Here is a 24,304-nt window from a genome sequence, read left to right as displayed (position 1 = left end):
AGGAAACAGGCTCTGAGCTACATACGTTCTTACAACCCAGGAGCTCTGGGTATTCATGTGCTGGTTGGACAGCCTGTCTGCCTCTCCCATGGAGCTGGCTATCCCTTGGTATCAGCCATATTGGCTGATTTCAACCCCAGTTCACTTTTGGCCTGGGCCAGAGAAGTGCATTTAGTGAATTAACTTAATGGTGTATGTGTGGTGGTCGTATAAGAGCTCCAAAGAGATGCACTAAGTTTATTGTGCTAAATTGCTATGTGCCCTTGGGCAAGTGACACCCCCCACCCTAACTCCTGTCAATATCTTGGCTTCTATCTTTGAAAAAACAAGAAGGTTGGGCAAACCTGCAAATCCTGCTAGCCTTAATCTTCCGTGGGTGTGTGTATCTCAGCTCCTGCAAAGCAGATCGACAGTCATAAGAAAAGGGTTCCTGACAGAGGTGACAGAGATTCGAACCTCATTTCCTAGGCGTTGTTGCCCTTGGTGATTTGCAATTTGCATCTGGGGGATTTTGCACCTGAAGACAAAGGATTTTTTTTCTTTTTTTAAGAAGAAGTTGGGGGTAGGAGTTAATTAATTAATTATATTTTTAAAAATTAATTAATTTATTTATTTTTGCTGTGTTGGGTCTTCGTTTTCTGTGCGAGGGCTTTCTCTAGCTGTGGCAAGCGGGGGCCACTCTTCATCGCGGTGCGCGGGCCTTTCACTATCGCGGCCTCTCTTGTTGCGGAGCACAGGCTCCAGACGCGCAGGCTCAGTAGTTGTGGCTCACGGGCCTAGTTGCTCCGCGGCATGTGGGATCCTCCCATCCCAGGGCTCGAACCCATGTCCCCTGCATTAGCAGGCAGATTCTCAACCACTGCGCCACCAGGGAAGCCCCAGAAACTTCTATAGGAAGTTCTGGATCAAACTTTTGTAAATCAGGAAACTGAGGCCCAGAGAGGAGACATGACCTGGCGAAGCATGTTATGGCAGATCTGGGCCTAGAACAGAGGTACCCCATTCCCAGGCCTGATTCATTGCCCTACCCCCTGCTGCCTCCTTCCTCTATGCCCCTCTGGGCTCCCAGCTCAGAGCCCATAGTGGGTCCAGCACAGGGCCAGGCGGCTGCGTTTGTTGGTCCCAGGGGATGTTTGTGACTGAGCAGAGCTCCAGATGCTGCGCATTCCTGGTAGGGTCAGACCTGCCCTGCGGCAGTCAGGGAACTAGCCTCTCAGAAGAGCCTCAAATATTCTTTCCGGAGCTGCCCTCTTCCTGCCCGGCCCAGGGGGCTGGTTGGTTTGGGAGCGCTCTCGGATCGCCTTGGGTGAAGCTGAAAGGCTGCGTGGATTCCCTGTTGGAGAGGTACTTCTGCTCAAGGAGGGTTGGGAGACAGGCAGGAAACTGCACCTCTTGCATCTTCTAAGGTCTCCAGGTCCAGCACGAGGGGCATCTGGGAACAGGGTTTCTGCCAGTCCACCCTTGGGGCCGCATTTGGCGGGAACCGGATCTGCCCTCACCTGCAGCCCTGTGGCGGGTGTGATGTTAAGGGCAGGGAGACCGGCGTCCGGGGGTGGAGGTACGGGGGGCTGAGAGGCCAGGGGAGGGGGCGCCCGGGAGCGCCCTGACCTCGCCGGCTGCTGGGAGGCGGAGGGGATGGGGGTTGGGGGAGAAGAGGGGAGCCTGGCAGCCAATGAGAGGGAGGATCTCGTTTCAAAAGGGTTAACCCACAGCCAATGGGAGCCTGGGGGAGCGGATCCTGCTCACTCCATTCAAGAATCCCAAGTATTCAAGATGGACGGCAGGGAGTGTGGAAGGAGAAAGGGGGCGAGGGGGGAAGAGCGAGATCGGCAGAGGCCAGGGCGCGGCGGCCGCTTGGTGCCCGGACCTACCTTGGTCCCGGCCGGCGGCCGGAGGGGCGGCCGCCGGGGATCCGAGCCCGGCCCGGGAGAGGAGCCGGCGGGGCGCGAGAGGGCGTGAGAGAGGGGGTGCGAGGCCAGGGAGGGAAGCCAAGAGGGAGGGAAGGGCAGAGAAAGAGCCCGGGAAGAAGGAGGTGGCAGGCAGAGGAACGTAAGGAAGCGCACTGTGTAGGTATCTGAGCGCCCTGAGGGGTAACGCCACCGATTTTCGGTTTTCTTCTCTCGGTGAGGGGAGGGGGCTGGTCTGGGCTCTTCCCCTCGTCTTCCTTCCCCCTCTTCGTCCTCCTCCCCTCGTGGGCATCTCTTCCATTTGTTCCTTTCGCAGCGCTCGTAACTGGCGAGCAGCAGGCACGTCGTGCTGGGGCGGCTTCGCGGTTCTTTTCCCGCGGGGCGGTGGTGCGCAGGGGAGGGCGGCTGCTGCCGGGCTGAGGCCGGGCCGTCTGGGGCCGGGCGTGCCGGGGACTTGGCGGGTGTGTGCAGAGGGAAGCGCCGTGGCCGAAGGGCTGCAGCCGGGCGGGGAGTTGTGCATCTTGAGAAGTTGTGGATGAGCCAAGGGGCTGTGTGTGCGTGTGAGGCCCGTTCTTGGGCTGAGAGTTGTGGGGTTTTGAGGGGTGTGTTCCGTGGAGCAGCCGTGGCTTCACACTCCGGGGCTTGCTGTTTGGGTAAGTGTGTAGTGAGGGCTGAGTTGTGCAGCGAGTGTGGCTGGGAGTTTGTGTGTGCGCGCGTGTGTGGTCCAGCCTCTAGGTGTGTGTGTGTGTCCTGGGGGAGGGGGGGGCACCGTTGGGCGTTGAGGGCGAGTGCACCCCCCTCCCCCCCCTCCCCCTGCCCCTTTCAGCCCATTCACGGAACGGGGCTTTCAGGACCCTCCCGGGCCCCACCCCCTCCAGTCGCCATGGCTGCGGGGAGGGGGGAGGAGGAGACAGTCGGGGCCAGCCCCTGCCCCTGGCGCTCCAGCTAACCCTCCACCTGCCCTTTCTCTCCCTTCCGCAGGCTGGGCCCCATCCCCCGCTGCTCCGGGGAGCAGGGCCCGGAAGATGGTGGCCAATGAGGAGGGGGAGTGGAGAGAACTTGAGCCGGGGCTTCCCCTCCCCCATTTCCTCCTCGGTCTCCACACCCGCCTCTGGAAGGAGCTGGGGGATGGCTCCTGGGCCCACGCTGGGGGACGGGCCCTGCTGGCTGCTGAATCGCAGGGCCCGCTCTGCAGTGAGTTGGGTGTGAGAGCCGAAGGGACCTTGGTCCCAGCCCCGTCTCCCTTCTCGCCCCCGGGAGAGATCTGGGAACTCCTTGGTGAGGAATCTTCCCCTCACCTCCAGGAACTTGCTGGGCAGTCCTGCCTTTGCCCCTCTGCCCCCTGTTGGCATGATCCAGTTCCCTGCTGGGACTGCTTTCCTCAATCCAAGAGCAGAGGCCTGGCGACTGGCCTTAGTGGGGCCTGGGTCCCCGTCCGTTAGAACGTTTTGCAGATTACAGGAACAAACTCTTGCCTAGGAAGGCGAGAGAGAGGCTCTCCTGCTTCCTGAGGGGGTGGGAGGGGGCCGGAGGGGAAGCCCAGAGGAAGAGCTCCCAACTGGGGAGTCTGTCCGCCATTCCTCCGGCCGGCTGTGGAAGGTGGAGGTTATCTCCTGGAGGCCTTCCCTGATCGGTGCACCGGGGAGTTACCCCCACGGCCCCTGACCCTCTGGGCTGCACACAGTTCACCAGGTCAGAACTGGAGCTGAGCTTCCTGGGCCACAGCTCTAGCCAGGAATGTGCCACCCTAGAGCTCTGCCTGGCTCTGAACCTTTGGCTGGTGTCAGGATTGTTTATCCAGGGTTTAAGCCCGTTAGACCAGGCAGGATGGGGAAGTTCTGGGTGAGCTGAAAGCTCCCTAACTGGAGTCCCTGGATAAACAAGAAACAACTCGGATTCTGATCCCACTGCCAATGAAAGAAAGCCTATCTCTAATGGTGAGGGGATCAACCGCACCGTTTCGTTTAATGCTGAACCCATAAAGTGGATCTAATGACCTCCAAGAGGAGATGCAGAGGCGGGGCTTTACCCGCAGCTTCTACCTCCAGAAGCACCTCCCCTCCTGTGCAGCCTGGGGACCCTGTGCCTTTTCTCCACCATCCCTCTGGTCCTGAAGGTTCATCTGAGGCTGTCCCCTTAAGGCCTAGAACTTCCCTTTATCTAAACTAAAAAGGAGAGCGAGCTTTGGCCTAGGGAGGAAGAGAGGGTTCTCTGGTCCTGGTCAGCCAGCTCCTCTCTGGAGGGAAGCTGCCGGAGATGCAAATCCAGATGAACACAGCTTCATGTCACCTCCAAATCTGGGGAGGGTTCTACCACTCATTACCTGTGAAGATTGAGTGCCAAGCTGCCTCCTTGGACCCTGTTCCCCCAGCCCCAAAACCTCAGGGAAAAGGTGGTCTCGATGCTAGGAAGGGCGTGAGGAGGAAGGCCAGAGGAGGGGTGGAGGGAAAATAGAGGATCTACGCTGAGAACGGAAGAGAAGGAGGAAAGCTGTACTGAAGATGAGAAGGGCAGAGAGGGAGGCCAAGAGAGCTGAGTGGCCCGGGGACTGGGGAAGGGGCGAGGAGGCAGGGCCGGCATGCCTCTGCTGCGGGCCGGAGCTCTTTTCACATTGTGCTACTGTCTGCGCCTGTCACTAGCAGTGCAATGTTAAAAGGGCATTGGCCGCGTAGTGCTACCCAGCGCCAGCTGTGCTTCCTCAGCCTGGAGACTTCCTCACCCAGAATCCTCTCTGTGAGTCGTCCTACGAATAGCTCACGTGTATGGAAGCGCTTCCACGTGCAGTCCACGTGCTAGACACTAAATACCTTATGGTGGACCTCTAATGACTTTGGCAAGTCGCACCCCCATTTTACAGATGAAAAAACTGAGAGTCGGAAAGGTTTAAGCAAAGCTGCCGAAGTTGTACAGCTCTTAAATTGCAGAGCCTAGATCTAATCTTGTCCTAAGTCTGACAGCTCACCAGTCTCTTTGGAGAGGGTTGAGTAGATTCTCAACTGAGATTGCCGGAGCTGAGGGGTAGAGGGTTTTGATGCCACCTGCTGGTTGTGTGAGTGTATCTTCCAAAGGTTCAAGCCTTTAAAGATACAAGTAGTGGCTTGTTGGCTTAGAAGGAGTTCCCAGACTCAGTTTGGGATTGGAGGGTGGGTGGATAAGATTGGGAGAATCACTGTTAGGACCAGAACAGACCTCCATGAGAAAAAGGGGATGCCCAGGAAAGGAAAAAGGGCTAACCTGAAAGGACTGCTCCCTGGGGACAGGAACTCGTGTGCCCCTGGCATTCCACACCTGCAGCTCCTTCCCTGGCTCTTGGGCAGAAAAAGGCGACCTCATCTCCACCTGCAGTTCCCAGCATGACCCTTCTTAGTCACAGGGTATTTGACAGTGGTGCTTCTCCAGGGCACAACTGTCTGGGCATCCAAGATTCGGACAGCACTGCCCATGGCCTGATCTTGAAGATTAAATAGGATCCCTTGAACGCAACTCGCAGAATGATTCTTCCAGGAGAGACTACAAAGAACTTGAGGGCAATGACTGCCAGTTACTTCCCTGTTTCCCACAGTGTCTAGTTGGCTTAATAAGTAAATTGAGAGAGAGGCAGATTTGGGGAGCTTTAAGAAGATGGCTAGTTTGTGTCTGATAGTCAAAGTCAGAGATTCTCAAGGACAAGCCTTCCTGAACTTCAGTGCAGGAAGTGGGACTGAGACGGACAGGGTTTCTGGGTCGCTTGCTGGAACCTGAGAGAAGGCTTTAGGCATCACCAGGCATGTGGGAAATGAATGACGGGACAGACCCCCATCAGGCTTCTCAGATGGGGTGCTGGACATCATTCCTTCACGGCTTGATTTGCCTTCTTCTAGCACCTGTGTCTTCCAGGTCTCTTCCTCCCTTCTGCCCAGACAGCCCTCCCTCCTGACGCTGACAGCAGTATTTGAGACGGTACAGTTAGCTTCATGTTCCTTTTTTTTCATTCTTAACATTTCTATTTGAGCCTCTTCTCTGGGCACAAAATAGCCATTTGGTGATGGGACTCCACTTATTAAACAAGAAAATTTCAGCGTTTCCTCATTGCCCTTGAGATGAAATTCCTAAGTGTATTATGGCCTCTGCCTATCTTTCCTCTGCTATCTCATCTCACCCACTTGCATCTGTGCTCCAGCTTTGGAAACTTTTATTTCATCTAAACTTGAGCCACTTAACACACAGTTCTCTCGGCCAGAAATATCCCCCTCCCCCCCCAATCTTCCTCTCTGCCCACGTAACTTTTTTTTTTTTACTATAAATTTATTTATTTATTTTTGGCTGCGTTGGGTCTTCCTGCCTGCGCGCAGGCTGTCTCTAGTCGCGGCGAGCAGGGACTACTCTTAGCTGCGGTGCGTGGGCTTCTCTTGTGGAGCATGGGCTCTAGGTGCACGGGCTTCAGTGGTTGTGGCACATGGGCTCAGTAGTTGTGGCGCACGGGCTTAGTTGCTCCGTGGCATGTGGGATCTTCCTGCACCAGGGCTTGAACCCGTGTCTGCTTGCATTGGCAGGCGGATTTTTAACCACTGCGCCACCAGGGAAGCCCTGCCCACCCATCTTCTCATCCTTCAAGTGCCATCATAGTCATCATTTCTGCAAAGCCTTCCTTGACTCCTTAAGTCTAGGCTAAGCCTCTCCTACAAGCTCCCGAGCTTACTCCCCCATCCCTGCTCAGAGCCCTTGTCACCTACTGGAATTGCCTGGTTCTTGTTTGTCCTCGCGCTAGACCGAAAGCTCCATGAAGTCAGGCCGTGGCTTCCTTGTTCTCCACTGCATCCCCAGTGCTGAACAAGGCCTGGCAAGTAAGAGGTGCTCTTACAAATAGTTGCAGTATCAATAAATGAATCTGTAAATAACAAGCTAGCTTACAAAAACAATGATTTTCATGATGCGTCCAATCCTCCCTGCAGATGACGGTGACCTCACAAAAATAACGTTTCACATCACTGCCAAAAACTGCACTTGCGTCACACGGTTGCATTGATGCTGCAGTTTTGAGCTATTTTGTTCCACTTTGTATCAGCTGCCAAGGCAGCACCTTGGCTGATCGATTTTCCTTTTAGCTTTAAGTGTGGCCATGAGCTGACCAAAATATTCCAGAACCAGGCTGAAAGGCAATGGGACCCAAGAAAACCCTTGTCCTGGAATAAACCTCTTCCAGGTGCCCAAACCAGGCAAAAGCAGATTCACTGTCAAGGGCTCCAAAAGACAGGAGCTGTTTTGGATGCTCCAGCTGGAATACCACTCACAAAAGCCATCTCTTAATAAGCAAAACCTCACCTGAATCTCCATCCCCTGGTATCTTGCCATTGACGAAGCAACTGCTGCCCCCTAGTGGTGTGAAGGGACAGGCGTGGGATGGGGGTGTACGTGACCAGTATGGTACTTGCATGAGGAAGAAAAGTCAAGAGGACCGAATGCCTCACAGTTGCTTTCCCCTTTTTATTAAAAATAGACCCAAACACTTTATGTATCATACAAAAGTTTCGTTCGCTGGTGGCAGCCACGAGGAAGCCTGGCCCCGTAGCACTGATTTCCCGCCTTCCCCCCAAGGGCCTGGGTGCCAGGGAGCAGTGGCTGGGCCTCGGAGAACGCCCACAAAGCCTGCTTGCTCTGGAATCTGCCAGCTGGGGGTGAGGCTGTTCCAGGGCAACTCTCCCTACCCCACGCAAGGGTCAGATACTTGAAAGTGCCTCTTTAGTGCCAAGATAAACAAGTGGAGTGAAATGGAAACCCCTGTGATTCTTTTATTATTACCCAGGGCCTGGGATTTGGGATTTCCACCCCCAACGAATCCTTGCTTCTACAAACGGGGGTGGGAAACTTCACCCTTAGAGACTCTGGTATCTCCCGGTGTCTGAGGCCAAAATTTCACTCCATCTCGAGCCTTTTCCCACCTGCTATTCTGTGGCCTAGGATCTACCAGTCCCATGACTCAAGGTTGGTTCTCTGTTCATTCACAGAGGTGGAGCAAACACCGATTCTTCCCGTGGTCCTCTCTGCCTGAGTCTACGCCCCGCCATCCCCTCAATGTTCAGGACCATGGGGCTAGAAGGCCCCACAGCCAGCCCTTTCCCCCAGTCTGTCTCCCTGGCTGCTGCCCACTCCTGAGCCTTCAACACCCCTGGGGTACCCCAGAGCCCCGTGCCAAAGGGGCCTGGGAGTGATGAGGTGGAGGCGGGGGAGGGGTTGGCGGGAGCCGGGTTTCCCCCAGGGGTGGGGCAGTACTCATGCTGGTATGGACGCTTGGCAGGGCCAGGGGACAGGGGTGGGGAGAGTGGGGCATGCGGAGGAAGGGCACAGCCTGCCGGAGCCCCTCAGTCCCAGCCGTTGTCCTTCACCATGTGTGACATTTCAATGATGTATTTCCCTTCCTTGTACTTCTGGCTTGTCTCAAAAGCTTGTTCCTGATGGAGGGGACGCCGTGAACGCAGGACAGAGCGGTTCCCTCCCAGGCACTCCTGCGGCCACCTGTGTTACCCCTGACCCCAACCCCGCTAACCCCCACCCAGTCCAACCCACTACTAGCTGCCTCTCCCCTCTGGATCATGCAAAGACCTAACATGTGGGCACTGGGGCTTGGAGGGCCATGGAGACCCCCCTTCAGAGGGTGGCCCTCTCCCCCCACGGTACTTACGTATTTCCAGCCGAGGGTGGTTTTGCAGCTCTCACAGAAGATATCAGCTACCGAGTGGAGCCCCGTGAGCAGGAGGCGCTGCTCAGCTGGCCCGCAGCCCACGTTGACCCTGTCTCAGGAAACAGGAAGGACCCAGGACCCGGTGGGGTCGCTCTGTCAGTCTAGACCCCGAACAGCCCAAAGGACCTTCCATCTGGAGAGAGCTTAACCCTCCAAATGGAAGCCCCTGCCTTCAGCAATCCACCCTTTTCTGGCTAGTGCCTAGGCCTTTTCCTTCCGGTGCTGGGATTGCAGAGCTGCCCAGAATCCCCCCGCAGAAGAACTGTAGACCGAGTTCCTGAACCGCTTCGCAAAAGGAGAGGCAAAGGCAGCAGGTGCAAAGCCACCTTCAGATGGCTCACCCTGTTTCTCCCAGAGGAAAATTATTCACAACACAAGCACACATGCACAAGGAGAGAGGTAGACTCACACGGAGTTAAACAGGTAGGCTCGGCCGTGGCTCCCTTGGAAGGACTGTGGAGACATAGGACAGACAGACAGTGACTACTGGGTATCCCTTGACCCCAGGGTTACCCTTGCACCGAGTCCCCCCGGGACGCGGAGGAGGGAGGCTGGGCTTCGTTGCCTCACCCCTAGGTGATGTTTGGGCTACCTTGGGGGCAGAGCGGAGGGGAGTGGCAGGCCCCCCACTTGGCGTACCTTGGAAATGAGCTCATCGTGTTTGGCCAGGTGTGCACGGCAGTGGACGCAGCTGTAGGTGCGGTGGCAGCGGGGCAGGTAGCTGCGGAAAGTCTTGGTGGGGAGGCAGGCAGGGGCCGGGCCAGGGTCGCAGCTGGGCATGACGGGCTGGAGGACGATGCCCTGGCGGGCAGGAGGGGCTGGTGCCGTGCAGCTCCCACACAGACGGTCGCAGGTGAAGCAGCGGAGCAGGTTGGCTAGAGCCGTGTTTCAGGGCAGGAGAGATGTGGGGGGGCTGCCCGGCCAGGGCCCCCCCAGACGTGAACCAGATAGAAATGGAAGTCACCTGGGAAGAGGGGAAGGTGCATCAGGAGAGCCGAGACCGCGTGAGGAGCCCCTCCTGCGGGGATGGAGAAGATGGGGCTCCGCTCACCTCCACCCCTACTTCCCCCCGCATCACCAGCAACCCTCCTCAGCGTCCAGTCGCACTGTGTCTCCCTGTCCCCTGGATGACAGTCTGCTCTGGCGAGCCTGGCAGCAGATCCAGGCCTCTAGCCCAGGAGGTGGTGTCTCTCCCTCCTGGGGCGGGAGCAGCCTCCACCATTTTCCGCCGAGAGCAGCCCGCCGGCACTGGCGCTGCCATGGGAGCAACGTCATTTGCAAGTGCTCTTTCCTTGGTTTTCAGTTCTTTTGTGAGGATCTGCGTCCCACATGCACTGGTAGGCTCTGTGTCTCTGTGGAGCTCAAAGCCTTTAAAAAGTTGGGGGTGCCTGGCAGTTCTTCTTTCTCATGGCCTCCGTTTGCAATATAATTGGTCCATCACACATTTTGTGTGGGAGGGAGGGGCGTGATGAGAAAGGGAAGGAGAGCAGGCAGGCAGGTACACACACTCTGCTCCAGCCCTCTTCTGGGGCTGGAGTCCTGCATTCTGGGAACTAGAACTTGATGGATGTCTCATCCGGTACCAAAGACCTCAGACGTGGCTGCTGCCCAGTCTTGCACCTTGGTCCACTCATTCTGGCCCAGAAGCAACACTGGGCTTGTCTTCTCAGCCTCTGAGGTCCTCGGTCTCTCTTTCCTGCTCTCTGTAATTGCTGCCTTAGCCCTCAGTTAAGGACTTGGGCACCCAGCCTAGGAGAGAAACTCTCTTTCCTTCGGGCGCATCTGACAGCTGGAACCGATGGGCAATGGGGACTGTGTTGGGGAGGCCAGCGCTCCTGGGCTGTGTCTGTAGGGTGGAGCAGCGTCTAAGATGGACAGCAAAAGTGGAGGCTCTTATTTTCAAAACCCGTGCTTTGGGGCCCAAGGCAGAGGATGTTTCTCTTCACCTTCTCCCAACGGCAGGACAAACAGCAGTGACTCTGTGGGTGACATGAGATAAAATAATTGCTGGGTCCTGATTAAGAATTTTGAGGAAGATGCCCAGACTCCAGCCCCAGAATGGCTGAGGGTGCTGGATAACGAGGGAGGTGTCCCGTGTTGGTTCTGATAAGCAAGTGAGCTGCTGTCTTTTCCCTCCTTCATGGGGCCTTCAGGCCCATGGTGGACGGTTTAGCCCAAGTCTGGTTCCGAGATGCCAGCTGGGTGCTCTGGCAATGCTAGGCCACTAGGCAGAGCCGAGGCAGTGTGACTGAGCAAGCCAGGGCGACGGGCTCTCATCCTGTCCTCTGCGGTGGCCACCAGCACCCCTGCTGCTTCAGTGCTTCCTGGGGCCGCCAGGCACTCTGTCTACAAAAACCCCCTGGCAGAGACCATCTTCAGATTCAGGTCTTCTCCCCCTGCTGGGGCCCGGGAAGACACCTTGGGCTGTGTTGAGGGTGACATTGGGCTCTGGCTGCAGGAGACGGGCCCTCCTCACCAGCCCAACTCTTCAGTCTCCACTTCGCAGGTCTGCCTTCAACTTTGCCTGCAGGTTCCCCTCTGACGCGCTCCAACTAGCACACCTTCGAGGGGCCTGGGGAGGGGGCCGGGTCCTAGCTCTCAGACTCCTTCCCCAGCCTCCAGCACGCCTCCCTCCCTCTCTCTCCCCTGCTTCCCCATCTAGCTCAGGAGAGGCTGCACAGAAGGCCAGAGAGTCACTCACGGGAGGGGAGGAGGGGTCACTTCTTTCCCCATCTCAGATTACCGAGAGAAGCAAGTTGAGCAAATGACTGGGAAAAAAACAAAGGCAAGCTGAGTGCTGGGGAGAGGATGCTCCCCCAAGTGAGATGGGGCTGGACCGTGGGAGGCGGGGGAGAGGGAGGGCTGGGGGAGGGGGGTGCCGAGCAACCGGCGCTGACGGCAGAGGCGCCGAGGCGGAGGCTCCAGGAAACAGGTGCGAATCCCGTGCCTCTTAGGGGAACAAAAAGGGAGGGGGACACCTGCTCACAAAGGATTTTCTCATCTGCTCCGAGGCTGCGGCCCCCTCCGGGCTGGCATTCCTTAGTAGGGTAGGGTCCGAATAATTAGCAGCGCAGCCGGCTCCCAGGGCGGGCTTTGGGGGTCTGCACCAGCAGCAGAACAATAAACAGTGATGCCTGATGCTGCAGCCAGAGTTGCTGGGAAATAAGTGCGGGAACCGTCAGAGCTTGGAGAGGGATGAAGGAGCTGAGAGAGGAGCGGAGGCAGCGGGGAGGGGGAAGGGAGGACAAAGGGTGGATGAATAATGCTTTTGCAAAGGGGAGAAAGCGGCACGCAGCAGAAGGAGGAAATTTGCAAAGGGAAAAAGATTCATTTGGAGAAGGGCTGCCCCCTCACCTTGAGGTCTGCTCCAGAGATCTCCGTCTATCTCTCTCTCTCTCTCTCTCTCTCTCTCTCAATCTCTCTGCTCACTCTTCTCTCTTCTCCTTCCGCTCCTTCAATGGGGAAGGGGATGGGGGCGGGGGGAGGGTAGTTAGGGGCTCAAGACTGGGGCTGCAAAGCTGGCCAGCTGCTAGGGGGCCAGAGGTTGTCTCTCGTCTGTACCTCGGGCTGTGGGTGAATGTAGCTGTATGTTGTGGAGCTGCATCATAACACTGTGAGTCATCCATCCCCCCACCCCCCTCACCTCCCACGTCAGAGCAGGGCTGGGAGACACAGGAGGAGGGTTGGGAGGAAGGGAGCGCGCAGGCATTGAGGGACGGGGCTGGGGGAGTGATGCAGAGGGATGGGAGCAGAGGGGCGGGACGTGAGGGGCGGGTGCAAGAGGAGAGGCTGGCTGCTGAGGAGGAAGGCAGTGTGGCCAAGGAGACAGCAAGAACCTGGGGGAAGGACAGGGCTGGGCAAGGATGGCGTACAGTACGGGTGGCAGGACTGGAGGAAAGGTGGTGGCTAGGCGGGTGACAGCGAGAGACGGGTGCAGAGTCAGGAGCGTGCACACACCTTCAAGATGATACATTTCCCATTTCAGCTCTGGTACCAGCCTTGACGCAGGGAAAAGAAAGACACAGTAATTGTCACATATGGCATAGAGTACCCCCAAGCTTGTACCAGCCACTTCCATGCCTCAAAGCCTCCAGCTGAATACCCCCGAAGGAGTCATAGACCAAATATGACATCTCACATGCAGGAACCTCTTATCACCTACCTCCAAATTACTTGGGCTTCGTAAACGGAGACATCCACGTTACATAAGATTCTCTACTGGGCTATAAACTTTCCGAGGCAGGTCCTCTGGTAAACTCCTCTCTGCATCCCAGGACTGCGATGCCTAGCGCAGAACTTTGCATACAGAAGATGCTCACAAAACAGCCGTTGAGTTGCATCTTCAGATGTTGTCCAAGTGTCTGGCTTTGGTCTCAGAGAGACCTGAGTTGGAATCCTGGCTCTGCCAATACACTTCCCAGACACCACTGGGTGAGTTACTGATAAACTTCGTGCCCCTGATTTGCTCTTCTGCTAAGTGAAGCTAATAATGTTTACCCCATGGAGACGTGAAGTAAAGTGAGACAACATGTAAACACCTAAAAAATGCCTGGCACGTGATAGGCACTTAGTAAACCCTAGTTACTGTCATTTCAAAACAGTGTTCTCAACTTAGTACCCCTAAACCCAGAGCAGATTTACTATTAAATTCTGATAGCTCAAGAGACACATGCCAAATTTATGTCTGATGAAGAATTTAACATCTTTCTTGCTATTTTTGTATCGGTTTCCAGTTATACTTCAGTTGACCCAGAATATTTATCATGGAGTGTTGCAAGCTGCTAAAGTAGGTGGACACAGAACATAACCCTCGAAGAGAAAAACTCCGATTTCTAACCAAGGCTAACATTCAGAAAACGAAGTATTTTTTACAAGCAAGGAGGGGGAAAAGTTAAGGAAGGGAAATAAGGTTAATGGGAGGCAGTGCTAGCTGGGTCTGAAAAAGTGAAAAGAATTCTGAATATTTAATAAGGGAAGATTCTGGGGTTTAAGGTAAATTCTGAAAACACAGTGTGGGTATCTTGAGTGATGTTACCAGAGGTTTGGAATTGAGAGGTAGAACTGAGTAAAGAAAGAGGGAAATATTCTTGCCTGGGCAACAGATGAGAAGGGAAATGTAAGTGGAGGAGGCATTTGTTGAGGAAAACAGTGGGAAGTGGGAAAAGGAAGGTGAGTAGTTTTTTAGGGCAAGGTTTGCATGTGTGGAAGCAAAAAAGGATGCCACTTAATTTAAATGAACTCAGGAAGAAAATTATCAAGGATTTAGCTGGAAAGGAGAATGAACAAGACACGTGAGGACAGTATTATTTGGGGGTGGGGTGGAGATGACAGGAGTGCTTGGTGAAAGATTGAAAGTGAGAAAGGAGAGTGTAGGGAAGCACAGATGCTTTCAGTGTTCTGCCCTGACTCTTTCTGTGTTTAAGCAGCAAAATGGAGAGCAGTCCAAAGGAGGGGGAGGGGTTTCTTCTCCCTAAAGTCAGCTTGAGATGGCTATACAATACCCAAATTAAGATGACCTTCAGATAACTGGGAGAAATTGCCTCAAGGGAGAGGCAAAGAAACAAATCTGGGAGATAGACTGCATGGAAACAGGAGAGGATGAGCTCACTAAGGGAGAGAATTTTGCAAATTTGGAAGACTAGAATTGAATTTTTGAAGAATGGTGAAAGATTAGGGGATACCTGGTAGTTCCCTGGAGAACTAATAGAGGCGTGGTGAATGAATTAAATAATTAAAGCAAATCGCCAAAGAAAAAATACTGTGAGAAGTGAGAAGTGAGGGACTTCCCTGGTGGTCCAGTGGGTAGGGCTCTGTGCTCCCAGTGCAGGGGGCCTTGGTTTGGTCCATGGTCGGGGAACTAGATACTGCACGCGTGCCCCAGCTAAGAGCCCGCATGTCGCAACGAAGATCCCGCGTGCTGCAACTGAGACCCGGTGCAGCCAAAATAATTAAATAATTAAAAGAAGTGAGAAGTGAGGAAGGCACTCTTAGGAAGGGAATGGTAAAATGGGGCCAGCCGGAAAAAGGCAACCCAGAAAATCTTACCAGGCTTTTCTACTCAGATTAACCCTGTGAGCTGGACTGAAAAAAGTACTCATCTCTAAAGCAGGGATGACAATTACAGTGTGTACTTCACAGGATTCTTGTGAGGATTAGATGGATTTATACCTGTAATGCCATAGAACACTGTGTGGCATCTGGCACTATGCATTTGCTATTATTATAACGGCACTCAAACTCCAAAATCTTGGGTTTGAGTACTAGCTTGGGCAAGACGCTTCACCTACCTTAGTCTCCTACCTCACCTGAAATTGAAGATAATAAAGCTGACTTTACAGGTGGCTGTGAAAGAGGATACCTGAAAGGGCTTTGAAAAATGTAAACTACAAATAGATGGCATCGTTATAGCTTCCCCTCCTCAACTTACAATAACTTAAGAGCTAACATCAGATGCTTTCTGTGTTACAGGCATTGGGCTTAGTACTTTACATACATCATCCTATGCAGTCTTCAAAACGACTTGAAGAGGTTGGGTACTGTTATCGCTAGTTCACAGTCAAAAAACTGGGTCTCAGAGAGTTTAAGTCTGTGATTTGCCCAAAGTCACACAGCAAGCAAGTAGCATACATAGCAAAGAATACAAGATTCCAAAGTCCAAACGCATCAGAAGCGTAAAGACGTGGCCCAGCCTGTTGCTTGTGGGGTTAAATGACTGGCCTTGTATAACTGTCAGGGATTTAGGGCGGGAAACAGAGTCCCCAACAAAACTCCCCGCTCAATAGGAGAGAGGTTGTTGGGTAATGATTGACTTGCAGAGTAACTGGAAGAAATTCTTGGACTTCTATTCGTTTATTTAAAAAAAATTTTTTTAATGCTCTCTAGGGGGCAAACATTGTGTCGGGTTGGGGATGACAGTCCAGGTTAGTCTCTGATAAGCTGTTTTCCTCCACGTTCCCTACCCCTTGGTTTCCTCGTATCCAAATGGGGTTCTGCTAATTTCCCGGTTTCCAGGCGATCGTGGGACCTAGACTAGTGAGTCCCCTTCGCATCCCGCCGCCCTACCCCTTCCCGGACGGCAGGTGAGCGGGACTACTGTGGCGAGAGGCCCCAACCTCCGCGTCTCAGCGACCATTGGCCCCCTCTGCTGGTCCCCGCCCCGCGCGGGGGCGTAACCGCCACTCCTCCTACTCCGCCCGCCCCCGGGCTTCGCGAACAATGACGGCCGCCGTCCTCCCACCTTTGACGTCACGATCAAAAACAATCCATTAACTACAAGTCCCAGAAAGCCGAGCGGCTGCGCGAGCTCGATCGCTCGCGGCCCTTCTGGCACAACTACATATCCCAGGGGGTAGCGCATGGCCGCGGCTTCTCCACTGCGCAAGTGCGGAAACGCCTGAGTTTCCGGTGTGGGTCTAGGCGAGCGTGGCTAGCTGTTTGGTTTAGGTCCTAGTTAGTGAGGGCTTTTTGGTTTCCAAGTTTGGGCTCGTGGCTGTACAGGTAAGGTAATAAGCTCAGGAACGCAACCGTCGCTTCCTTGGAGCCTGGGCAGATTTCGGTGCCTGGGGAGGCTGGGACAGATGCTGGACCTAGAGCTGCGATCCGGGATCGGAGATGGTTCTTCGCTGTTCCTCGGCGTTTTCTAGTTTATGTAGTGATTTTTTTCCCCATTCCAGCAATCGCTGTTAATCCCCAGAACAACACTTTGTGTGAGGAAGTGTAAGTTCCTCCAGTTGACAACTGAGGAAAAGGTACAGAGAAGTTAAGTGATTTATTTGTCTAAAGACACTACCAGTGGTTGCTGAGCTGTTTTCTTATTGCTGTTTTGAGTCCGAACCCGGTATTCTCTGCTTTGCATCCGGATTGCTGGCTCCCTTTCTTGTTGACTAAGAGGGTTAGGTTGCCTTTTTAAGTCTGGAGTATCCCAGTAGGGCGATGAAGGTGATGTAATCAAGTCTTTCAATCTGTAGATACCGTTTTCTTCTTACTCCGAGTCATGTATTCACTGGGTGTTTTTATAGAGGTGCCTTTGGGTTGTCAAGCCGTATTCTAGGTACTAGAGTTACAGCAGCAAACAAAAATACCCCGCTCCGTACGTTCTAGTGAGGGTAGACAAATATATAGTGAGACAGATGGTGATCAGAGGTAAGAAGAAGTATGAAGCAAGGTAAGGAGAAACGTCCACTGGAGGATTTTGAAGTGAGTCCTGACTTATGTTTAGATCTGATATTTGTGTTTTAGGCACAGCAGCCACACAGAAAAGATGGGAGAGGAGGCCAATGATGACAAGAAGCCAACTACTAAATTTGAACTAGAGCGAGAAACAGAACTTCGCTTTGAGGTGGAGGCATCTCAGTCAGTTCAGTTGGAGCTGCTCGCTGGCATGGCAGAAATCTTTGGCACAGAGCTGACCCGAAACAAGAAATTCACCTTTGATGCTGGTGCCAAGGTGGCTGTCTTCACTTGGCATGGCTGTTCTCTACAGCTCAGTGGCCGCACCGAGGTGGCTTATGTCTCCAAGGACACCCCTATGTTGCTTTATCTCAACACTCATACAGCTTTGGAGCAGATGCGGAGGCAGGCGGAGAAGGAAGAAGAGCGAGGGCCCCGGGTGATGGTAGTGGGCCCCACTGATGTGGGCAAGTCCACAGTGTGCCGTCTGCTGCTCAACTATGCAGTGCGTTTGGGCCGCCGGCCCACTTACGTGGAGTTGGATGTGGGCCAGGGCTCTGTGTCCATCCCTGGTACCATGGGGGCCCTCTACATTGAGCGGCCAGCAGATGTTGAAGAGGGATTCTCTATCCAGGCCCCTCTGGTGTATCATTTTGGCTCCACCACCCCTGGCACCAATATCAAGCTTTATAATAAGGTCAGAGCCAGGGCCAAGGTGGGGTGGAGGGGAGGGCTGCTGTCAGGGTTGGAAGCTGTGGAGAAGTTTGCCAGTTAAAATTCTTTGCTCCCGGGCTTCCCTGGTGGCGCAGTGGTTGAGAGTCCGCCTGCCGATGCAGGGGACACGGGTTCGTGCCCCGGTCCAGGAAGATCCCACATGCCGCGGAGCGGCTGGGCCCGTGAGCCATGGCCGCTGAGCCTGTGCGTCCGGAGCCTGTGCTCCGCAAGGGGAGAGGCCACAACAGTGAGAGGCCCGCGCAACAACAACAACAACAAAAATTCTTTGCTCCCTCTCAGCTGGTATTATTGTCACATGATTTTGAAAAAGACAGTTTCAAAAATAAGTCAACCTCAGATTGGTAAACGTTTCTATGGACCTATTCTTAAGTGATTTACTAAATTTCTACTTAGGACATGAAACACAAGAGACAGAAGAAGCAACATAAAATAAAAATTAAATCCACGTTATGGGGTCACAACCACAGCCATTAAGAGTGTCCATTTTTTTTTTTATATCTAATTCCACTTATTCTAAAGAAGGGTAAGAGAGCTGTGGGTTGGTTTGTTTTTGTGGGGTTTTTTTCCCCTCACCTCTGTCCTTTCTTCTGCAGATTACATCTCGTTTAGCAGATGTGTTCAACCAAAGGTGTGAAGTGAACCGAAGGGCCTCTGTGAGTGGCTGTGTCATTAACACCTGTGGCTGGGTCAAGGGCTCTGGTTACCAGGCACTGGTGCATGCAGCCTCCGCCTTTGAGGTGGATGTAGTTGTGGTTCTGGATCAAGAACGACTGTACAATGAACTGAAACGGGACCTACCTCACTTTGTACGCACTGTGCTGCTCCCTAAATCCGGGGGTGTGGTTGAGCGCTCCAAGGACTTCCGGCGGGAATGTAGGGATGAGCGTATCCGTGAGTATTTCTATGGATTCCGGGGCTGTTTCTATCCCCACGCCTTCAATGTCAAATTTTCAGATGTGAAAATCTACAAAGTTGGGGCACCCACCATCCCAGACTCCTGTCTGCCTTTGGGCATGTCTCAGGAGGACAATCAGCTCAAGCTAGTACCCGTCACCCCTGGCCGAGATATGGTGCACCACCTCCTGAGTGTCAGCTCTGCTGAGGGCACAGAGGAGAACCTTTCTGAGACCAGTGTGGCCGGCTTCATCGTGGTGACCAGTGTGGACCTAGAGCATCAGGTGTTTACTGTTCTCTCTCCAGCCCCCCGCCCACTGCCTAAGAACTTCCTTCTCATCATGGATATCCGGTTCATGGATCTTAAGTAGAGATGAGCAGGAAGCCTTGCTGCCTGGGGCATAGAGATCTTCTGGCCATCACCTAAGGCAGATGGGCTGAGGTATGAGAATCTCTTGAGGCCAGGCTGACCAGTAAATGGCGGACTACTCGAAAGCGTATATTCTACCTCTTAAAACAGGTGGTGGTAACCTAACTCTTCTGATCTTGAACCAGAAGGAAAACCATGAGAACATAATTGGTTTCTTAGATCACCTGAGTTGCCACTTTGAATGATCTGAGTTCCAGAGAAGTCCCATTTTTTTCACTGTGCTACTATGTGGGCTAATTTATTACTGCTTTACATTCTGTATATAGTACTTTGTTACCTTGTTTGTCCAGGATGAGAGAGTGAATTCAAAGGACTCCTTCCAATAAAGTTCATACTTGGGGAAAAAAAAACTATTTTAATAAACATTTTTGCCATATCACAGAAGTTGGTGTAATTTTTAAAATTTTTGTTTTTCCCCTAAGCATTATAGAAACATTATTGTAATGACTTATTGCTGAATGCCTAGAGGAGAAGAAAGCCAAGAGCCCACCTGTGAGCTAAGCAGGTGAATTTTTTATGATGAGTCCCCTTTCCTTTGCACTTAGGTAAATAGATGCTAAATCTGTTGTTTAATTGGAACCAGACCATAAGTCAAAATGTAAATTGAGCTTTCAGGTAGTAAGCTGGGAGAGCCCATTCTCTTTGATCTCTTGCAAATGATTGTCATTCCTGGTTTGGACTTGCATTATTGAATAAGTATTATGATGCCTTTCATCCATTCCTTCTTTTTTTTTTTTTTTTTTTTTCTTTTTGCGGTATGCGGGCCTCTCACTGTTGTGGCCTCCCCCGTTGCGGAGCACAGACTCCGGATGCGCAGGCCCAGCGGCCATGGCTCACGGGCCCAGCCGCTCCGCGGCATATGGGATCCTCCCAGACCGGGGCACGAACCCGTATCCCCTGCATCGGCAGGCGGACTCTCAACCACTGCGCCACCAGGGAGGCCCCTTCTTTTTTTTTTTAAATAAATTTATTGATTATATTTTATTTATTTTTGGCCATGTTGGGTCTTCGTTGCTCCACACGGGCTTTCTCTAGTTGCGATGAGCAGGGGCTACTCTTCGTTGCGGTGCGCAGGCTTCTCATTGAGGTGACTTCTCTTGTTGCAGAGCGCGGGCTCTCGGTGCTCAGGCTTCAGTAGTTGCAGCATGCTGGCTCAGTAGTTGTGGCTCATGGGCTGTAGAACGCAGGCTGAGTAGTTGTGGCACACAGGCTTAGTTGCTCCGCGGCATGTGGGATCTTCCTGGACCAGGGCTGGAACCTGTGTCCCCTGCATTGGCAGGCGGATTCTTAACCACTGCGCCACCATGGAAGTCCCCATTCATTCTTTCCACACATTTTTATCATGCACCTACTATGTGACAGGGACCATTCTAGATGGGGGGAACAAGATAGACAAAGTCTTACAGAGCTTACACTAAACATAAAAAGGTAAGTGCTGTGCAGAGATTTAAGATTGGGTGATAGGAGAGAGTGGCTGGGAGGATTTTTAGATTGGATGGTCAGGAAAGGCCTCTTCTGAGCACACATTTTGAGTTAGGACCTGAATGGCTGTGTGAAATTGGGGCAAAATCTTCCTGGTGGAGGAAACAGTGCAAAACCCTAAGAAAGGAAAAAAAAACTTAATGTGTTGGATGAAGGGAAAGGCCAGTGTGGTTGGAATGTAGTGAATCTGGGGGAGAGTGGTAAAAGTTGAGGCTGGGGTTGGGGGGAGGGGGACAGCAAAGACCAGATAATGTAGGGCTTTTGTAATCCAAGAGCAGTGGGAAATGATGGGAGAGGGGTAATGTCCTAGTCCCTGCAGGCTGCTGTAAAAAAATGCCACAAACTGGGGTAGTTTATAAACGTCAGAAAATTTTCACATTTTTGGAGGCTGGAATGGCCCAAATCAAGGCACCAAGCATGGTCACGTTCTGCTAAGGGCTGTCTTCCAAGTTGCAGATTGCCTGTCTCAACTGTAGCCTCACATAGTGAAAGGGGCAGGAAGCTCTCTGGAGCCTCTTTTATAAAGGCACTAATCCCATTCATGAAGGCTCTCCATTCATGACGTAAGCATCTTTCTAAGATTCCATCCCCTAATACCAGCATCTTCGGAGATTTCAGCATAAGAATTGGGGTGGGGGGGCACAAAAATGCAGACCATAGCAGGTGGTTAGACGAATGACGATTTATCAATAATTTACATTGAAGAGATCGCTGCTGTGTGGAAAATGGGTTATAGAGGCAAGAGAAGAAGCAAGGACACAAGTTAGGAGACTTGTGGTAGCTTCAATGTGAGAATGGATTAGAAGAGGGCAGTAGAGGTAGAGTTGGTGAGTAGATTGCCTTGGAATATTTTGGAGGTAAAATTGATAGGACTTGCTGATGGGAGAGGTGAGGAAAAGCAAGTGTAATCAAAGATGATTTTTTTACTTGAGCAACTACTACATTTTTTACTTGAGCAACTAGATCCGATCTGAGATTGGGGAAACTCTGGGAGGGGAAAAGGAAACAGCAGGAGTTCTACTTCGGCAGCGTTAAGTTTGAGCTATTAGTCATCTATAGGGGATGCCACATAGACAGTTGGAAACATGAGTCTGGAGGGTTGGGGAGAGTTAGGGTTGAAGGTTCGTGGGAGCTTTTGGCCTACAGAGGGCATTTAAAGCAATGGCATTGGATGAAGTCACATAGGGACTGTGTAAGTGGAAATCAGAAGGAGGCAGAATAATGGACTTTCAGGGCATTCCAAACCTAAGAGGTGAATTATAATGGGAGCTAGCAAAGGAGACTTGACTACTGATCTGGAAGTATGGATGTCGGTGGGGACCTTGAAGGGTGTTGTCTTGGAATGGTGGGGATGAAATCCTGTTGAAACATATTGAGATAGATAAACAGAAGTGGAGATGACAACAATAGAGAACTCTCAAGAAGCTTTGCTTAGAAAGGAAGTGGGGGGGCTTCCCTGGTGGCATAGTGGTTGAGAATCTGCCTGCCAATGCAGGGGACACGGGTTCGAGCCCTGGTCTGGGAAGATCCCACATGCCGCGGAGCGACTAGCCCCGTGACCCACAAATACTGAGCCTGCGCGTCTGGAGCCTGTGCTCCGCAACGAGAGGCCGCGATAGTGAGAGGCCCGCGCACCGCGATGAGGAGTGGCCCCCACTTGCCGCAACTAGAGAAAGCCCTCACACAGAAACGAAGAGCCAACACAGCCATAAATAAATGAATAAATAAATAAATAAATATTAAAAAAAAAAAAAAAAAGGAAGGAAGTGGGGGTGGGGTTATGGAGTCAAGGGAGGGTTTGTTGTTAGGTTTTTAGATAGGATGCCTCTCAGCATATCAACAGATTCTAGAGGGGGAGAATTGAATGATGGGTATGGGTGTGTCCTTTATATGGGTGTGTTTTTCATTTTTCAAATAAAATGTCAAAAAATTCAGAAGAAAATGAAGGGTGTGGGATCCAGAGCACAAGAGGGGAAACTGCCTTAACACAAGCAAAGACATTTCAGAAGGACATGAGGGAAGGCAGCAGTATTTAAACATAAAAAGGTCTTTGGTGGTTTTGGTTCTGAAAGGGCATTCTTCTTTGCACCTAAATCCAAGCCTAGCATTTTGTTCTTGTCTTCCTGTAAATACCAGAGAGTTGACAAAAAAAAAAAAAAAAAAAAAAAAATGACCCTGTAGTTGCCATCTGTAGACATGAGGAAATGCAAGTGGAGAGGATTTGAAGAAGTACAGATAAACTACACTAGAAAAAAAAAAAAACTATAAGGTATTACTTGACATATATAGCAAAGTAATTTATTTGAAGTTTGGTGGTCTGGATATCTCATTGTTTTAGTCTAGATGAGCGGTCCCCAACCTTTTTGTCACCAGGGACCGGTTTCGTGAAAGACAATTCTTCCACAGAACGGAGGGAGGGGGTGGGGTGGGGCGGGCTATTTAGGCGGTGATGCTAGTGATGGGGAGCGGCAGATGAAGCTCTGCTCGCTTGCCTGCCCCGCTCTCAACTCCTGCTGTGCGGCCCGGTTCCTAACAGGGGGTTGGGGACCCCTGGTCTAGTTTTTACTGTGCAGTACTTTTCAGAAGAGGCTGTCAGTTTAAACCTTATGTTCTATTAAACATCCTTTCCAGGAAATATCTTCCACGATCCTAAGGAAAACTGGATAAGAAAATGGAATCTCTCTCTAAACCTTGGGATAGTGATTATGCCACCATTAGTGCTCACCTATCTAAGAGCTTGGCATACAGTAATCCAGTGTCCCAGGGGAGTTTAGTATATGTGGTTGGTTGGTGGAATGTAGGATACTCATTCCTATTTAGCACTGTCTAGCCAAGAGACAAAACAATTTACAGGTTCTTAGACTGTTGAAAGTGGGAAGAGAAAGATCCCTAATCTGTGAAGTTGGGGGAATGAAGTCTTAAAATCCAAGAAAAATATACAATAGGAAAATGACATTTGATTTCTTCCTAAGGAAACAACCTGATTTACAAATAGAAAATCCTCTATAAATAAAACAAATATTGTATCTTCAATACCTTACCTTTACCTTCTATAAGGTCTAAAGTTTTTAAATTTTTCATTTTTTAAATGAACACTCATTAAAAGAGAACTCTCCAGGGTGATGCAGTAAATGGCAGATTGAAGCCCTTAGCAAGAATGAACTAGAACCTGTTATATATGCCATGTCAGAGAAGGAACTAGACTAGATCTCAGAAAACAGAAGGTAGACTTTCTCCTTTCCCTTCCTGCTTAGTGCTAACTTATCAGAGCACAGTCAAGCCATCAACATTTGACACCAAAGCCGAGGACAGACCACAGGATTTAGAATCACACTTTACAGGTGAGACACCTTGGCTTCAGAGAAGTGGCTGGTGGAACACTTTTTTGAAAGACTATTATGTAATAGCCAGAGCAGCTTTCAAAAGAGAAATGGTCTTGAGCGAAATGAGAGAACACCGGGCCTTGCTCTTGGGTTCACATCTGTGTTGGGCTAATTAGGGCAAAATGTGGCGCTGTGAACTAAGTAGAGCTGGCCAGCAGCTCGCCAGGGACTGGAGCTTCTAGAGAACCTTTTCCTTCCTGTCTGTATTCCCGGATTGGGAGAGGTTAGGCTTGGGGGCGTCCAGCCTTTGTGTTGCGGTGAAACACTAAGGGAATTAAGCGGAGCCAAGGGCCGGCTCTCACTCCAGGGGGCTGCCACCGCCTCAGCGCGCATTCCCTGCGCCTCCTTCCAAGGTTGGCACTACGGCTCCAAGGCTCGCGACCGCTCTCCTTCCTCTTCCTCCCGTGCCTTAGGCAGGAGCTTCGGCCCCCACTGACTCTCCCAGTCCCTGCGGCCCTTCCCTGCGGAAGCCGCAGCCCAGACCTTTCCAGTATCCTGGGATTCTGCTGGTACCAGGGAATTCTTCAGACTGAGGACTGCTCCATAAAGATGGTTTTAAATAAAGTTTTCGGCATCCAAAAAGGGG

At 52.0% G+C, this 24,304-nt stretch overlaps 2 protein-coding genes across 5 annotated transcripts; one reads left to right on the top strand and one right to left on the bottom strand.

Moving 5' to 3' along the window:
• The first annotated feature begins 1,273 nt into the window (after positions 1-1,273).
• On the top strand, positions 1,274-19,221 carry CLP1 (cleavage factor polyribonucleotide kinase subunit 1). 4 transcript variants are annotated; one of them, XM_060104120.1, is made up of 3 exons: positions 1,274-1,344; positions 16,864-17,491; positions 18,123-19,221. In XM_060104120.1, the coding sequence occupies exons 2-3, from the start codon at positions 16,886-16,888 to the stop codon at positions 18,792-18,794; spliced, it is 1,278 nt and encodes a 425-aa protein (XP_059960103.1). In that variant the 5' UTR covers positions 1,274-1,344; positions 16,864-16,885; the 3' UTR covers positions 18,795-19,221. The 4 variants fall into 4 exon arrangements, with proteins under 4 accessions (XP_059960103.1, XP_059960100.1, XP_059960101.1 ...); XM_060104117.1 differs by lacking the exon at positions 1,274-1,344 and adding an exon at positions 16,036-16,122; XM_060104118.1 differs by lacking the exon at positions 1,274-1,344 and adding an exon at positions 16,036-16,373.
• On the bottom strand, positions 7,396-12,152 carry YPEL4 (yippee like 4). Its single transcript, XM_060104493.1, has 5 exons — positions 11,980-12,152; positions 9,265-9,589; positions 9,035-9,078; positions 8,566-8,674; positions 7,396-8,335 (listed from the first exon to the last, which is right to left on the bottom strand). The coding sequence occupies exons 2-5, from the start codon at positions 9,403-9,405 to the stop codon at positions 8,246-8,248; spliced, it is 384 nt and encodes a 127-aa protein (XP_059960476.1). The 5' UTR covers positions 9,406-9,589; positions 11,980-12,152; the 3' UTR covers positions 7,396-8,245.
• Positions 19,222-24,304: the final 5,083 nt, after the last annotated feature.

The sequence above is a fragment of the Mesoplodon densirostris genome, chromosome 7, assembly GCF_025265405.1.
Source record: "Mesoplodon densirostris isolate mMesDen1 chromosome 7, mMesDen1 primary haplotype, whole genome shotgun sequence".
NCBI classification, from domain to species: Eukaryota; Metazoa; Chordata; class Mammalia; order Artiodactyla; family Ziphiidae; genus Mesoplodon; species Mesoplodon densirostris.
The sequence above is the reverse complement of the archived record's forward strand: the minus strand, read 5'-3'. Positions and strand labels throughout refer to the sequence as shown.